A 15,749-nucleotide genomic window follows, 5' to 3' on the forward strand; every position below is an offset into this window, starting at 1 on the left:
ACACAAGACTCCGTTTCTCATCACAGTTGCTGTGCACTGCCTTCCTAATAATAGTGAGATGTTCAGGCGTAGTGGGGTGATGTGGATGACAATGAATTCTGTTTACACCGCTCTCTGTGTCACTTCCAAATGACCCGAACACCGGAGTCAGCCGTTCCAATCCACTCTGCTTAGTAAACAGAATTCATTTGCCTCTGTCTCAGCACTGTCATCGGTGTGGACGGTCAAATGGCCGAAGCATCCCAGCTAGTTAAACTAACAGGATGTGTGTGTGTGTGTTTTTTTCCGTCTGCAAATTGATGCCAAGTAGAACCTCCTGCTTTGTTACCCAGGTTATTTATTTGCACACACAGTGTTACAGCCTTCTGCAATAATCGCTTCGTGCAGCCTTGTGAAGAGAGTCGTCCAAAGAACGACACAGCAGCCAGACAGCTGGCCACAGTCCAGCAGTGCTTAATACTCTGACTCATCGCGCGTCTCATTCCATCCTTGGACTGTTTCAGGGTGCAGTAACAAAGTCTGAGATTAGGACGGTGTCAGTTCTTTTAACGAACACATTAACATAAATATCATGTGTGTGTGTGTGTCTGTGTCTGTGTGTGCGTGTGCGTGCTCCTGAGGCTGAGGGTCCTACCATGCTTGTATGTGATGGCTTAGATAAAGGTCATCGAAACAATTAACCCGGTGTGACAGTTATGGGAGCAAAATAAACTCGGCAGCAGACAGCCTGCATCTGAACAAACACACTTGTACCTAAAACACCCGTCACACAGGCTCCGATATCCGCTGGCTGGTGGATTCGAGGCTGAAGGAAGTGCTGCACCCACTTTGTTTGCCTCAGGAAGGACGGTGGGATAAAAAGAGGAAAGTTAGAGCTCTTATCCAGCACCTGCTGCTGAGCTCTGAGTTCCAGCTCTCTGGGGTAACTAAGACGATTAGTTATGGGGGGGGGGGGGAGTGATAATGAACACAATTGGGGGCAATTTTAATTTAATTAAAAAGGAAAAAAAAGTGAAAAATGGAGCTTGTGATGTTTGTTTTTTAGCAGTTTAATTAATTAAACATATTCCTTAATCTTTAATATACCTGTTAAATGATGATTTTTAAACTTTAAATTCCACATTTCAGTTTATTAGGACATTTAGTAACCTAATGATGATAAAAATCATAAAACCAACTTTCTTGCTTTCTTTTACAGAACAACATTCATGTGAAGCTGTTTAAGGGAATAAATCTCACAGCTGATTTGGATCAGATCCCTTTTGCTACTGCACCTTCTCGTACCGTCCCTGCAGTCCACAACTGAAGTATTTGCATGAGAATCGGTGTCAGAATGCATCCGGTAATCACTCACATACTAATCCACGTAATTCGGTGGTGTATGTTCCCCCCATGTCTATTTGTATTTTTTGGGGGGTTTGTCAGCAGGAAGCTACAAAATGAACTTCCTTGATGCTCTTTTCCAGTTTTCCTTAAAATGGCATAATAGTACTTTTTGTCTTTGTCTTTAATTTCTCAGGAAATAAAGCATGGATCTCGAATAACTAAAATAAAACAACAAAAACTCGTATGTTTAGGGTTATCTGTGAATGATTTTTATCCTCTGTACCCAAACATTGCACTTCTTCCCTTGCTTTTGTGCTTTTAAATTATCATCTTTATGCACCCAACATAGAACCAATCACCTATATATATATATATATATATATATACTCCATTAAAAAGGGTTTTGTCATATCTGTGTTCTGTTCTTGTCAAATCTCACATTGCTTCTTTTATAATGGTGTTACTAAAGTCGACTTCTGTCACAAGGGTTTAGCATTATTACTGCTAAACCCTTGCTCACACTTTTCACCCTCATGGTCTCAGGACAAGCCAACCAGTGTAAGTATCGTGCGGACGAGTCCCGCTGGGAGGACTGTTATTCTTTACACTCAGCAATGCTTGAACAAGAACGACACTTATTCGGTCCCTGAGCGTGCCTCTGCTGTCACTTCTCCTTTTTCCACCCACTCTTTTTTTTAGGTCTATTTTCTGTGTTTGCGGAGTATATGCGCATTGGTGTCTTTGGAGGGTTCGATTCATACCTGTTTGGATGGAACTAATTTTTCCCACAAGACCATACTGCAGAAATAACTGAAGTCTGTTCAGGATTTGTCAATGACAAAAGGAAAACACACAAACAGACACAGAGTCCGATCCTGGCTGGTGCTCAGATCTGAACTACACACGTTTTCTGTTCCTGTCCTTGGAAATAAATATTGTACTTAAATCACATTTAACGACACACACACGTGCCTCACTCGAGCTGAGTGTTTCTCTCAACATAATCCAGATGTGCAGACAAAGCGCTCCACATGCAGAGGAAATTAAAGAACCATTTTTGAACTCTTTTTTAAATTACCATTGAAAGGTAATCATGTAAATTCATAGTATTACATCTAAAGGATTTCGGATCGCCGTAGTTGTGGAGACAATGCCAGCAGTCAATTCTCTGGGAATCATGAAGACTTCGTATCGATTTTATGTCAGTCTATCCAGTAATTGTTAACATATTTCAATTTGGATCAAACCTGAAGACGATCCAATTAAAGACCGCGTTTCTTCCGGCTTCCTTAAATTGAATCCTGACCTGACTTTGGTCATTTGTCCCTTGACATCCGTCCCAGTAAATATGTCCAGTCAGCACTACAGAAATAGCAGCTGCTCCTGAGGCGACAGCTCTCCTCATCCACTCACATTTTGAGACTGTTAGAATATTTTGTTTTGCAATACCCAAGCAGAAAATATAATGTCCTTTATGCTCATACAGAGGATGTTAAATGAAACTCAGACATCCTGTGTGTGTCTGTGGTTTAAGATTAGTGTCACCACGGTTACCTTCTTTCTACAGGCAGAAACATTTGTTTTTTGTTTGCCCGCTATCACAGACACACTACTTGTCGATTTTCTTTCTCTTCTCCAATGCCTTTACTTTGTCCTCCAATGTGTCCATCAAGATTCACAATGCAGAAAGAACAAGGAGAGAAAAGATTGGTGGGTGTAAATGACAAAACTGGCTTGAAGAGATGGGCAGATAAGAGGATGGATAGAAGGAGATAGCAGAAACGCCGCATAGCCTCCTCCTTTCAGAGCTGCAGCATTTAAGCCCAGTTTTTTTTCCACGAGGAAGTACTTTTAGAGTTTCAGAATGAGAGCGGGTCTGCATAGGAGAGCTTCACAGTGGGGGCCAAGAGACTCTGAAGTGGGAAGAAGGGCCGTACAGCTGCATTTATAATGAGCCCCACTTGTAACCGAGGGAAGTTGTGAAGTCCTTCTCCACACCTCACCACATGGAGCTTCCCTTCTCTGTGCAGATTAAAAGGGAAGGAGGGGGGGGGGGGCAGCAGGTGAGAGGAGCGAGGTGCAGCCTTTAAGAGAAGATTAAGGAGGACAAATAAGAAGTTACAGCAGAATGAACTCAATCAGGTTCTTTTGTTTAAATGTCAGGATGAAAAGACACCGGATGAATTTTGTTGACCTTATTATTTTGGCAATCTTTGTGCAGTAGAGCAGAACAAAGGGAGAAAGAAGTGATGAGAACAGTGGGATTAATAAAATGTACACACAGACACACTTACGCTGGCAGAATTTTTTCATTACCTCCCGCGGAGTCTGAGACGTCGAGATGGCTGCCTGTGATTCTTTGCGTCTGTGAAGCATCATATGCAGAATGATGAAAGGAGAATGAGCTGCTCTTCCTTTCTTTGTAGTTTTGGAATTGAGTTGCTCTTTTTATATATCATTTTACAGCTCGGGGTATTTCCTGAGCGATGATATATTCAGAACGTGGAAGCTCTTGGAGAAAATTTGGTCCGTACCCCCCCTCGTCGTTCATCAGGCCATAAACCCACGATTAAATGTATTCTTTGAGAGTAATCAAGTGCAAAAAAACCAACGTCTTTGAGTTAAGTGCTAAAAGAATTGAAATACATTCAACAAATGTCCTCTCTGAGACCTAGATGTAATACTAGGTCTGTCCTCTCTGAGGACATTTGATGCAGAGACTGGAAAAGACAAATCATTTTCTGCGTTTTTAAACATCTTACGAGCTTTTGCCGGAGATCTTTGGACCCTTCTTCACGTTGTGAGAGACAGCGGTGTTGATGTTCAAGACCCAAATCTGATTGGTGGTAGGTTCAGACAAAGCATTCAGTGAGACTTGAACCTCTCAAAGTGCAGTGAAACACGCCTGAAACAAGAACGTGCGCATGTCCCAGTGAACCCGATCCATACCAGATCCATAGTCTACCTCCGGGTTCTACGTCGGCCTTTGGCTGATTGAGTGAATGCAACCATTGGCGCCCTTTTCCGTGGAGTTACTGTTCATTTCTGTGTGTATGCAAGCTCGTCCCAGAACACACTGCACCAGTGCTCACATTAGGAGATGCACTCCCACATGCACACACTCACTGCCCTCCTGTGTCTTACATAACTGTTGTGTTTACAAGGATGGAGGATAGACGAGCCACTTGTTAGAAGAACACTCGGAGGCAGGGGGGGGGGTTCTGTGTTCCCAGAAATCAATGCAACATCATTTTTGTGTGTGCTCTGAAGGATGTATGTCTGCGTTGCACACGCCTGTTTACACTGGCAGGTCTGTCTACAAGCTGTGGCGTCTGTTGAGTGTCTGGTCTTTGATCACGCGGTTGTTGAAGTGGGATGTAGTTCACCCTGGTTCACCTCTGGGTCCCTGCCCACACGGGGAGAAACGGGAACGGAGAAAGACGTACTGGGGAACCAGGCGACAAAGTTTCTCTGCCAGGATTTGTGATGCAGATGCTGTGACCGAACCTCCAACGCGTCATCGCACGAGGAATCCATCATGTAACCAGGCACAAGGGAAAAGAGTGAGGTGGACAGCCTTGCTGGAGAGAAGCGCTCCTTAATAAAGCTTTAAAATGTGAATTAGATTAGCAGAGCTGGTGGTTAAAGTAGTTGAAGTTTAAGTGCTGTACTTATCTCAATGAAAGCTGCTGCTCGTGTTCTCTCAGTAATCAAATTAGCCTCATAAAACATGTAACATGAGCACAAATGGAAAAGCAATAGAGTTTGAGAGGAAAGAGGCTGATACTTTCCAGAGCTCGATTTTAATATTTGTATGCGTTTGCTTTTTTCCTCAGCGATCATGAAGCGGCATGTTTGAGATCTTGCTCATGCTGCTTAGGGACCCAGACCCAGACCCAGACCCAGACCCAGACTTGACCCTCTGCACTGATGTCTTTGATGAGTATTGGTTGCAATGTGCAGATGCCTCATCAATAATCACCATCCGCTCCATTTTCCAAACAGTCTGTGGTCGACTTTAAATCGCTGCACTGTAGCACATAACGTGTGCAAAACGGTGCTATAAGAAAGGCAAATGGGTCGATACCACAAACACACACACACAGCCCCACCGTGTGGGGGGGAGTGCCTCGGAGGGTTCCCACTCGGGTGAACTGTGCTCACGGTGAAGGTGACCTATTGTCTTCCGATTGTTGCCGGCAGAGGGACAGATGCGTCCCCGTTCTATTAGGCCCGATTACATCGTTTAGTTACAGATGGGCCGTTTAACCCAGCAGCTGTCCTCAGACACCCCAGACTAAGCGCCCGGGTTAATGGCTCGTGAAAAGCCATGAGGTTGGCAATGAAGAGGACATTCAGATTTAGAACATGGGTACAGTTTGGCAGAGTAGAGGAGGTTTCTTCATACCAAGAACCATTCAGAACCTTTTGATGATGATCCAGATCACCATGTGGATGGTGTGAATCCAATTACGAGGGGAATGAGCTGCTTGGAGGAGGTCTGCGCTCTCTGAGTGCTTTTTTAGTTAGAATATATAATCAGGGGAGGGGGTGGCATCGTGGCGCAGTGGGTGGTACCTCACAGCAAGAAGGTCCTTGGTTCAAATCCAGCCGAGGACCTGCATAGGTTTCTTCCCATCATCGGAGGGGTGTACCTGCATCTCTCACACAAAGTCAGCTGGGACAGGCTGATGCCCCCCCCCCGCAACCCGCTCAGGATAGGCAGCTACCGAAAATGAGTAAATCATGGGAGGCAAGAGGGGATGCTCTTTGAATTAAACCTTTATCATCTCTGGCCTTTGAGAAAGCTGAACAAAGAAGGGGTCTGCTTCTGTGGTTCTGCTGTTTCCGCCTTTAACACCAAAGCTGAGGCGCGGAACCGTAAAGCTGCTCTCAGATTAAAAGCAGAGCGGCAAAGGAGTGTTTGAGTCAGCATCAAAGAAACATCATTTAGGTCGGAGAAAATATGTGAAATTGGGTTACCTCAAAAATCCCTGATTAAATCAGCACAAATTTGTTCTGTATTATTATCCATGTACAGGATAGACCAGTTAAAAGCCGTTTTCTTTAGCTCGGCTTACCCTTACGCTCCTCGCGGGCTTTGTTAGTCCTTGCATGTTTGCACCCACACTGACCTTCTCCCTGATGACACCAGGTTCATGTCCACAGAAAGAAAACCTGGAAGACAGAGGTCACCTTTGGTGAAATTACAAATGGGCCCTTTGACCATGGGAAATATTTCCAGAAACTACCCACACCACCCTCCTTTTGCAACTTCCCAGTCAGGCAGAAGGGGAGAATTTAACGGGTGCATTCAATAGCTCCGGTGAAACCTAAATCATTCATCCTTCTGACCATCACTCTGATGCTCATGAATTGGAAAAAGAAAAGAAAGCACAGCTCCCTCAGCCTGTAGGAAACAGACACAAGCATGTGACATGGATGAAAGATGGTTCAGTATTCAACCGGTACGTTTTTGGTCTGGGGGTGGGATAAGCGCTCTCTCTTTCGGTACGAGGACAGACTGAAAATGCAAGTGTGTCTTTTCTCTCCTCCTCCTCCCACACAGGCTGAAGAACTCAGAGGGGTTCCATCTCTCCTTCTCTGATCCCCGATCTGCAGGCAGAGGGGGGGGGGGGGGGGGGGGGGGTGGAAACAGCAGTCAACAAGTCAAGTATGGTGCCAAATCTGGGCCAATACTTTCATCATTTGAATAAGAGATTGCAATTGGAAAAACTACAAGTTGGAAGTTCAAATTTTGATCTACAAAAGTACATCAAATTATTCAAACTAAAAATAAGTGCAAGAATATATTTTATTCATATTTTACGCCTTCATCCACTGACAGGGAATATAATCTTGTGGGACACCATAATGGAAATGACAGGACCGGCCCCCTCTTGTGTTGCCTTCATTAACATGGGAATTGTGAAAACTATGACTCAACGCATTCTATATCAATGATGGAACTTGAAAATAATAATGAATACGCAATAATGTCCTCTCATAACCTTTTAGCTTTTAGCTTTTAGTGCTGAACTGATCACTCTGATACCAGGGCGATAAGAAAAGCAGCTGTTTCATTTTGTATCCATAGCAGCGAAGCTATAAGCCGCCAAAGGCCAAAATTATCTTTACAGTTATTACATTTTCTCTTGGTTTAATAATTTTGTGTGTTTAAAACCTCAGCAGTGAGAAAAGACAGCATTAATAATTGCTTTGCTTTGCATTCCTTGGTCTTTCCCAGAATGTAAACTGTGTTTTATCAATACAATTAAATATTAACCCTTCTTCCTCCATCTGCTTGAAAGTTGAGGTTATTCATTGGTATAATTTCATCTCTTTTTTATTAATAGAAGTACCATGCTGTGGTATTTTAGCTCCAAAGTAGAGATAGACATGATGTGTTTCCATCTCTTGGAGACAGTTCTGAGTTTGTGTGCATGAGCTTTGGACCTGTAGTTCTTTTTGTCCTGGTCCATAGCTGCCCTCTACTGGTCGACATTGTTTGGTGCACCAGTCACTGGAATTCAAGGGAAAGTGCCCGGTGCCATTTCTGGAACAGTGAAAAATATCAAAAATATTGCAGCTTTAATAGTTGACAATATTTACACTTAATAGTGTATTTAGTTGTATTTGAGGTAAAACTTTGGTATTACTGACATTGGTTTGAAGTGTTATTCCCCAGCCCTACGTATCACATGAAAAATATATGTGGCCTAGTAGAAAAATGTTCACGTCATCCTCTGTCCTGACAGTAATGTGTCGCCGCTCTCTGCTTGTCTTTATTCTAACTTTGAAGCAGCTTTTCTTGTCAGAAGAAAATTGTCCATGGAGGAAATATGTTTGGTTTGAACCTAATCCTGCCTTTATACATTTGCAGATGTACATGCACATATTTGCTTCCACTCAAATAATTTTTATGCAACATTTTGTTAAGAACAGCTGATACTGAATATTCATTACATTCAAATGAAAATGCCCTTTAACTGACTTTCTCTCCCAGCTGGAAGAACCATCAGCAGTTGTTTCCGAGGCCCCCCTCATGTCTTCTTTCAGTCCATCTGCTCACCCTCAGGGCAACGCGTTGCGCCTACAGTTGCGGCAGTTCACCAATAAGCCTGCAGATGGCATAAGTGTCATATCACTGAATCCAGTCCAGTATTGGTTCCACCAGTGAACCAATGAACTTGCCATTCATAATAAAGCATCTGTCTCCATGGATACGGATGATAGCCTTTCTCATTTGGCTGTCGAGTTACCCTGTAATAAGAACTATATGCATAACATTCCCATCTCAAATCTTGCGTGACATGTCCTTTTTAATTGAATGATAAATGCATACTAAATAGGTTTTAGCGTTTTATATCCCAGAAAATAAAATACTAAATAATTAACACAAAATAGAGTGAAAAACAAAATGCTAAACTCTACACAGTGAGCAGGTGCTGGAAAAACACTGCCAGAACCTCAGTCGCAGAAGAGAAGGCACAACACGCTGGATAAATCTACACAAGGTACAGAGGAACACAAACTGGCACTTTCATCATTGGACAATGACCGGCAGGTGTGTCTCCAGGTGTTCAGCCCAACGCGGCCACGCCCACATGGAAAAACAAGGTCAGAGAAGCAGATCACACGCGAGACCATGACGACATACGTGCGTGATCACTGTATCGTATCACCTACAAAATAATAGAAAAGGCATTTATGTGATAAGATGAAAGACGCTTAAGTCGTCGCTGATGCAGACTTGACTCGTTTTTCACTTTTCTTAGTATCTGTTTGCATTTATTGCTGAACGGCGTGTCCTGAAGGACGAGTGTTTTCACCTGGGCCTCTTTCTCACCCTTCCGTCTCGCTCATCTTCTTCCCTCTACAGTCAGATGGTGTCAGTGAATAGAGCATTGAGTGGGTTTCGCCAGCTGGTGCCTTTGCCTGCCATATTAACAGTGTTAAAACCAAATGTGTGTGTGCATGCATGTTTGTGTGAGTGTGCGTGTGTGCGTGTGTCTTTCTGCCAGATTCGTGAGTGGAGTGTCAGTGCCACATCTTCCCTCCACCATTCCTGTGTGCCTTTGTGTCTCATACTGAAGCCTCCACAGAGCTCTGCCCCGACTCGGAGCTTGTCCTTCACAACACGCACAGGCAAACGCTCACTTCAAAAATATTAGTTCACTGCATCTGAATATTATCCAGAGCAAACCCAGTCAAGGTCAGAATGAATTCAGAAGCGAAACAGGGAAAGCGAAGAGGGAGGCGGCGTCTGACAGCGATTTCTTGGTCTCCAGGGTCCCGATTTTAATGATGGAGCCGCAGTCGCTCAGACAGCCGGCAGATCTGGGGCTTCATCGCCAGGTCGATGGTGCAGCAAGTCTTCCTGCAGCACAGCTTGTCTGTCCTCTCATCTGTTCGGCCTCTGTGCTGCTTCCTCCGCCCTTCGTATGGTTTCATCCCTTTGCTAATAATTTAAGACTTGTACTATTTTTATTGCGAGCATTAATACGATTGATGTCGGCTTTTGATTAACAAAACAGAGCTAAATTAAAAAAGGTTTTGTTGCCTGGTAATTGGTGATTTAAAAACAAAAACAAAAAGACTGCTGTGTGAAGCATTGTGATCCATGTTTATGTTGTGTGACTTGGCAATAGTCTCTAATGGACTGCTCTGCTTGGTGGCGCTGACTCGGACTGCTGGATGAACAAAACACACACACACAACCACAAGACCCCGAGAACAGGCGGCTGAGTCGTGGCACAAAGCCTGGATGTGTGTCATCCTGGAGGGTGTTTAAAGCAACAAGTCCTGTAGATGTGTCATACTGGGGCAGCCACGCCCCTCTGTCCTCTCTCTTTCACGCCCCCTTCGGCCTGATTACACCCAACGAACGCCGCTTTTTACTCCTCTTCTCCTTCTCCTTTCGCTCCTTTGCATCCTCTATCGGTCACGCGTCTGCTTTGGTCCTGATATGCTGTCACCAGTGTGTCGGAGCTGGAGGAGTTCTCTGGACATGACAGAGATACCGAAGATTTCATGTCCGAAACTTACCTGAAAATGACATTTACATACGGGCTCAGTTTAGACTGTATTTGTGGCTCAGTTCTTCTCTTCTTCTCTGATTTTGCCGTACATTGATGGAGTAAGCATCTAGTATCAATATTTGTTGGTTGTACTCGGATTGTGCCATGGCAGGAAAGTTTCAGGTTTTAAAACACAAACACACTTGGGTATTTATTTCAAAAATATCTGTCATCATGATGGAAGTAGGAAAGATTCCAGCATTATCTGGATGGATGGTCTCTGCCACGCCGACACCGATTACTGCATGCTCACAGTGTAATTAAAGCAGCACCTCTGGCTGAACTTTAGACAGGTTTTATCCTTGAGATTAATTAACGGCCGTGGAAGTGTTTAAATATTTCATTCTGTTTGTCGCACTGGCCTGCGTGTACTTTACATTCCTTTACATTCTCAAATATATGTTGATTATTCTTTATTTATGCACTTGTTCATCTTTTAAGGACAAAGTGGGTAATGCTAAATTGTGTGTGTGTGTGTATTTGTGTGATGGGCATGGTGTGTTTTTGCTCCCACCATCACAAGTCTGATCCTTTGTGCTACCCTGATCACTCAATCTGTCGTGTGTGCGCGCGCTCTCTCTTTAATTGTAATGATAGTAACGCTCCATTTTTCAGGGGGCCCTTCAGTGTACATGAAAGTGTTCTTTGTGTGTGCATAACAAAATTATTATTATATAATTTTTTTGCTTCACTGACATTTCTTTTCAAGTGCTTATCATCCATTGATTGCCTATATTTCCGAGCTATGCCAAATTATTAAATTAAAATCTATCATCCACAGATTATTTCGCCCGATTTTGTCATTTCAAAACAAAATTTGATTAATTAGTCCGGCCATAACAATAAATTTTCATTCTGTGGTTCCTTCTGTCCTAACAAGCCTTTCTAATGGCCATCGGCTCTTGCAGCCGACCATGGCTTATGTAATATTTCAGAGGCTGTTGTCAGAGACTGAAATACAGTAAACTGTCAGGATGATGGAGACAGCAGGGAGCGTTCAGCTCCAATCGCCCATCAGCAACAACGATAATATTCCTGGTTTGCAGTGCGTTCAATGTGGGCGACTTGGTTCTCCACAGTGTGGCAACAGAAAGGTTTCTCTTTGTATATACAGTCGTATGGAAAGTTAAGCCTGCAATGATGCTGGAGATAATTCAGTATGATCATTTAATGATTTTGAGAGAATATGTACCCATTTTAAATGTTATATTATAGAACCAGGTATTAACTTCACTACATTTATCTGTCAGGTTTTTATTTTATTTTATTTGTATGGTTCAGATTAAAATTTGTCATGGAATTCATCTTAAGTTAAAATCAATGTATTATCCTGTATTAGTTGGATGACCTTTATCAGCATTATGACAGCAGGGTGATGCCACCTTCTTCCTCCCCAGACAACCTATAGTTTCTTCGACTTTGTGCTGTGGGTCGAAGGTCAGAAGAAGAACACAAGAATGTTATTTAAAGCCAGCTGATACTTTATGTAACAGGACACAACCTTTACCTTAACTTTGATCATTTGGCATGTAAGCAAGGCAGTGTTTAATGCCGTCTGATTTTTTTTATGGCATCTTGATACTAAATGGAAATTTTTGGTTAGAAGAGAGACAGAAGTTTTAAAAGGAGACAGACAATTAGTAATAATTCCAATAGTACCCGGCTCTTACATTCATTCTAGAGAAAGTTCCTGACACTTTACTACTGAAAACTTGACAACTCTAATGGATGTGTAGGCAGTGAAGGTGGTAGTGATGCGAGAAATCCTTTATTCACGGATCACTTATTCCTGTCCAGAATTACAAGGCACCCCAGATCCCAGAAACCAGAATTCAAAATAATTATTTAGTCAGTGATGTTTATATGATCTTATATGGTCTTCCTCATCTGCTCTCCCACATGCTCTTCAGGTGGTTGTAGGGTCTCTGGATTTGACTCTTACGAGCCCAGAAGAGCTCCGTGTTAGCAGTCCTGACCCCACTCTGACTTCTAAACGACAACAGGAGCACGGAACAAGAGCATTTAGAGGTAGCATCTGTCTGACGGGGCATTGATTTTTCCCCTTGACCTATAGTGTGTGTGCAGGTGTGTGTGCGTGTGTGTGTGTGTGTGTGTGTGTGTGTGCGTCTGCCCCTCAGACTTCCAGAAAAATCCATGGAGTCTGGTGTTGCTGTGGTAACAGTAATAACTTTTAATTCTGCATCGGGGGATAAAGGAGGAGTGGCAGCAGATAAAAGGGTGAAGTAAGGGATGTAGAAACGTGAAAACCAAGGCGAGGGTGTTTGCATCTTTAGTGAGGAGGCAGAAAAAAAAGTGATGACGACTTTGGACGAATACCTTTCTCAGTGCCACGGAATCTAAAGCTCCTCCCCTCATCCCTCCACGCTGCTGGCGATTAAGCTCTTCATCGGCTGCTGCTATTTGTCGAGCAGCCTCTCTCTCCTCTCAAGGCTCTTCTCTTTAAACTTTACCTCACTGAAAACAAGAGGTCGGGAGATGTATTATGCATTCCCCTTTTAGCCCAATCTCCGCCTCTCTAGGTGTCTCTTCACTTTCCCATTTTGCTCCTTCCCTGCACCTCCTCTCCGTGTTTTTCCTCTCTGGCTAATGAATGAGTGATTGAGTGTGAGAGAGAGACAGAAGGACGGCATGTGATGCTAAATAATGGGTTTGGTTTGAGCCCTTTGTCACTTCACTCCACGACTCGATACGCTGGCTAATCCCAGAGTAGTAAATCAGCGTCATCATCATCATCATCAGCTAGAGAAAAGCTATACCATCACGTCACCTGCATCAAACTGTACTATCGTGTGGTATACTCTCTCTCTCTTTCTCTCTCTCTCTCTCACACACACACAGTCACATGTTTGCTTAATTTTCCACCACGCTCTGCTCTCAGCCAATGAGGGGTCATGATGAGGCTTCTCAGACCGTTATGGGGCGGGGGAGGAGTGAGTGCAGCTGATTGACAGCCAGCGCCCTACAGGTGGAGAGAGGAGCTGAGAGACAGAGGGAGGGAAGAAAAGGGGGTGAGTGAGGAGGAAAAGAGAGGCGGCAGCAGTCAGACTTCCACACACACACTCACACACACACACACACACACACTCACTTACAGTGCTTTGTTCCTCCCCTCTTACCTTGAGAGCCTGCTTCCCTCAGCATCCTGTCCGACTAACGGCACCACCGCTATCGTCACCTCCACCTCCACCAAAGCGGCGCCGAGATGAGCCATTGCAGGAGAAGGTGCAAGAGGCAGCTCACAAAGGTGGCTCGCTATTTCTACCACTTCCTCATGGGAACGCTGTCCCAAGGTAGGCAACCAAAACTTCCACCTCCAACACCGAGAAGTGGGTCTTCAGTGGAATTGTGCGTGCGGCGGAGGCGATCGGCTCCGGGACTTGACTGTCACGGCTTGTGGTCGAGGCTTTCTGTTTTTTGCTCCAACAGTTTAGAGTCTGTCACTTTGTTTCTAACTGAATGACGGAGCAGAGCAGATGCACTCCTCATTTGCATAAATCAAAAGCCAGCACATTTTTTAAAGAGTGCGAGTGCACTTGAGTGGAGGGGTGTGTGTGTGTGTGTGTGTGTGTGTGTGTGTGTGTGTGTGTCTGTCCATGGAGTGCACCTTGTTTGTATATGCGGTGCTCTCGTTCATCTCCAGAGAGGGGGGGGGGGGGGGCATTGCTGCTTCGCATTCAGTCGCACGTGACGTATTTACAGTACCGTATATGAATGTGCAGAACGTCCGTGAGCGTATTTTTCCACTTTGCTCCATTCCTATTCATAACAAAGCAATCAGTGATCATTATGCATAATTACAATCCTCCTCTGTTGTGCTCTCCTCTCCTCTTTCTGTAGCAGTCAGACAGACTGCCCTGCGGAAGCATGTGGCGTTCCTCCTCCATTGAGAACGTCTCAGTGGGAGGAAGGCACACAGCCTTTCATCCAGCCCTTCATCCAACTCTCTGTTTGACCCCCCCCTCCTCACACCCTCCTCTCTAGCTGTCCCTGTGCAAGTACACAGAACTTTGTAATGCTAATCTGCACTAAAACTAAAGTTATTATAGTTTCATTTCCTCTCGCTCTTTATTGCTCTGAGCTTAGTGTTGGCTGAATAAATTTGCCCTCTGCCAGAAACACCCCCTTATAAATTCCCTTTTGACAAGCTTTATACCAAGTCTCCTCTGTCCTTTTCCTGTTTGGAATACTGAGCAGCGGCACGCATTGCGTTGAACAAGACAAAGTAGGACGTTCTTGTAAATCCCAGCAGCTGATCCGAGAAGGTGCTGATGAATCTGTGTCGATGACCTTGTCAACAGAGCAGTGTGTGAATGCTAATTTGACGTCCGAAGTGCTCATTGCCAACTTGCTTTTTTTTCTTTTTGTGATTGCCTGTGATTTTGACATCTGCTGAGCGGGTTCACACTCTGAAAGCAGCAGTTGGACATGTGTGAGAAGGCACAATAATCAATGTGTGTGTCTATGTGTGTATACATGTACAATATGTGTGTGTGTTTTTCATGTTGATGCGCTGCATTCAATGATCTCATCGCACCATTCGTGGTAATGGTAGCGCCTCGGCTCTTTAAAAATGCATCACTGTTCCAGCTGTCAAATCACGCAGATAAACTTGGTCTGTAAAAGGGAGTACCTTTAATATTCAACTCGACTCAACCGAACAATGTTTATCAAAGTCCTGTACAGGTTCTCATCTAAACCAATAACACAATTAAGGAAAAGGTCTATCCTGTCAGTAATAATTTCACTTATCTTTATTTACCTCCCTCAACTGATCAATTTCAGTCATTTAGTTTTTTTTTTTTATTGTGTGGACTTAAACTTCAGTACCGCTGGCACAGTAAATTAGATCATTAGGATCACTGAATTTCAATCCCAATGGCATGTCACTCATTTTAGCAGTTTTGATACTTGCAAAGAGAAAACCTTTTGTACCTCCTCAACTATATGATAATGGTTTTGAGTTGAACCCACCATCAGGGAAATAGTCCTCATTGATTGGACGGAGAGTCTGCCCTTTCTTTACATAATTGTTAGCTCCTATAATTAAATCCGGATCTCATACTGTTCCAGACAAATTTGTGATAATCTCTTTAGGGGGGAAACTGTAACAGGAACAGTCTATCTATCTATCCACCCGACACTTTTATATTCATTAAAATGTAATGTAAAATACATGAATTCATGTTGTGAACATACTGTATGTTGGGTGCCTCACTTTTACTCACTCTCAGGCAGCGATACGTAAACATCTAACACGTCTGATAAGGAAATGGAAACACTCGTAAACTGAGAAGTTTGACGTTTTGCTTGCAAACCAAAACC

The 15,749-nt window shown here is 43.7% G+C and overlaps 1 protein-coding gene across 3 annotated transcripts in view; it reads left to right on the forward strand.

The window, feature by feature from the left end:
- Nucleotides 1-15,749, forward strand: part of LOC137896249 (A-type potassium channel modulatory protein KCNIP2-like) — a 59,440-nt gene that overhangs the window by 13,782 nt on the left and 29,909 nt on the right. Inside the window, exon 1 of one of the 3 annotated variants that reach the window (XM_068741780.1) lies at nt 13,630-13,717. The exons of the other annotated variants lie outside the window; for them this stretch is intronic. Coding sequence (XP_068597881.1) covers nt 13,630-13,717 — 88 coding nt within the window. Of the gene's footprint in view, nt 1-13,629; nt 13,718-15,749 lie in introns of those variants that run through there. 3 annotated transcript variants of the gene reach the window in all.

This window comes from Brachionichthys hirsutus, chromosome 7 (assembly GCF_040956055.1).
Source record: "Brachionichthys hirsutus isolate HB-005 chromosome 7, CSIRO-AGI_Bhir_v1, whole genome shotgun sequence".
Classification (NCBI taxonomy): domain Eukaryota; kingdom Metazoa; phylum Chordata; class Actinopteri; order Lophiiformes; family Brachionichthyidae; genus Brachionichthys; species Brachionichthys hirsutus.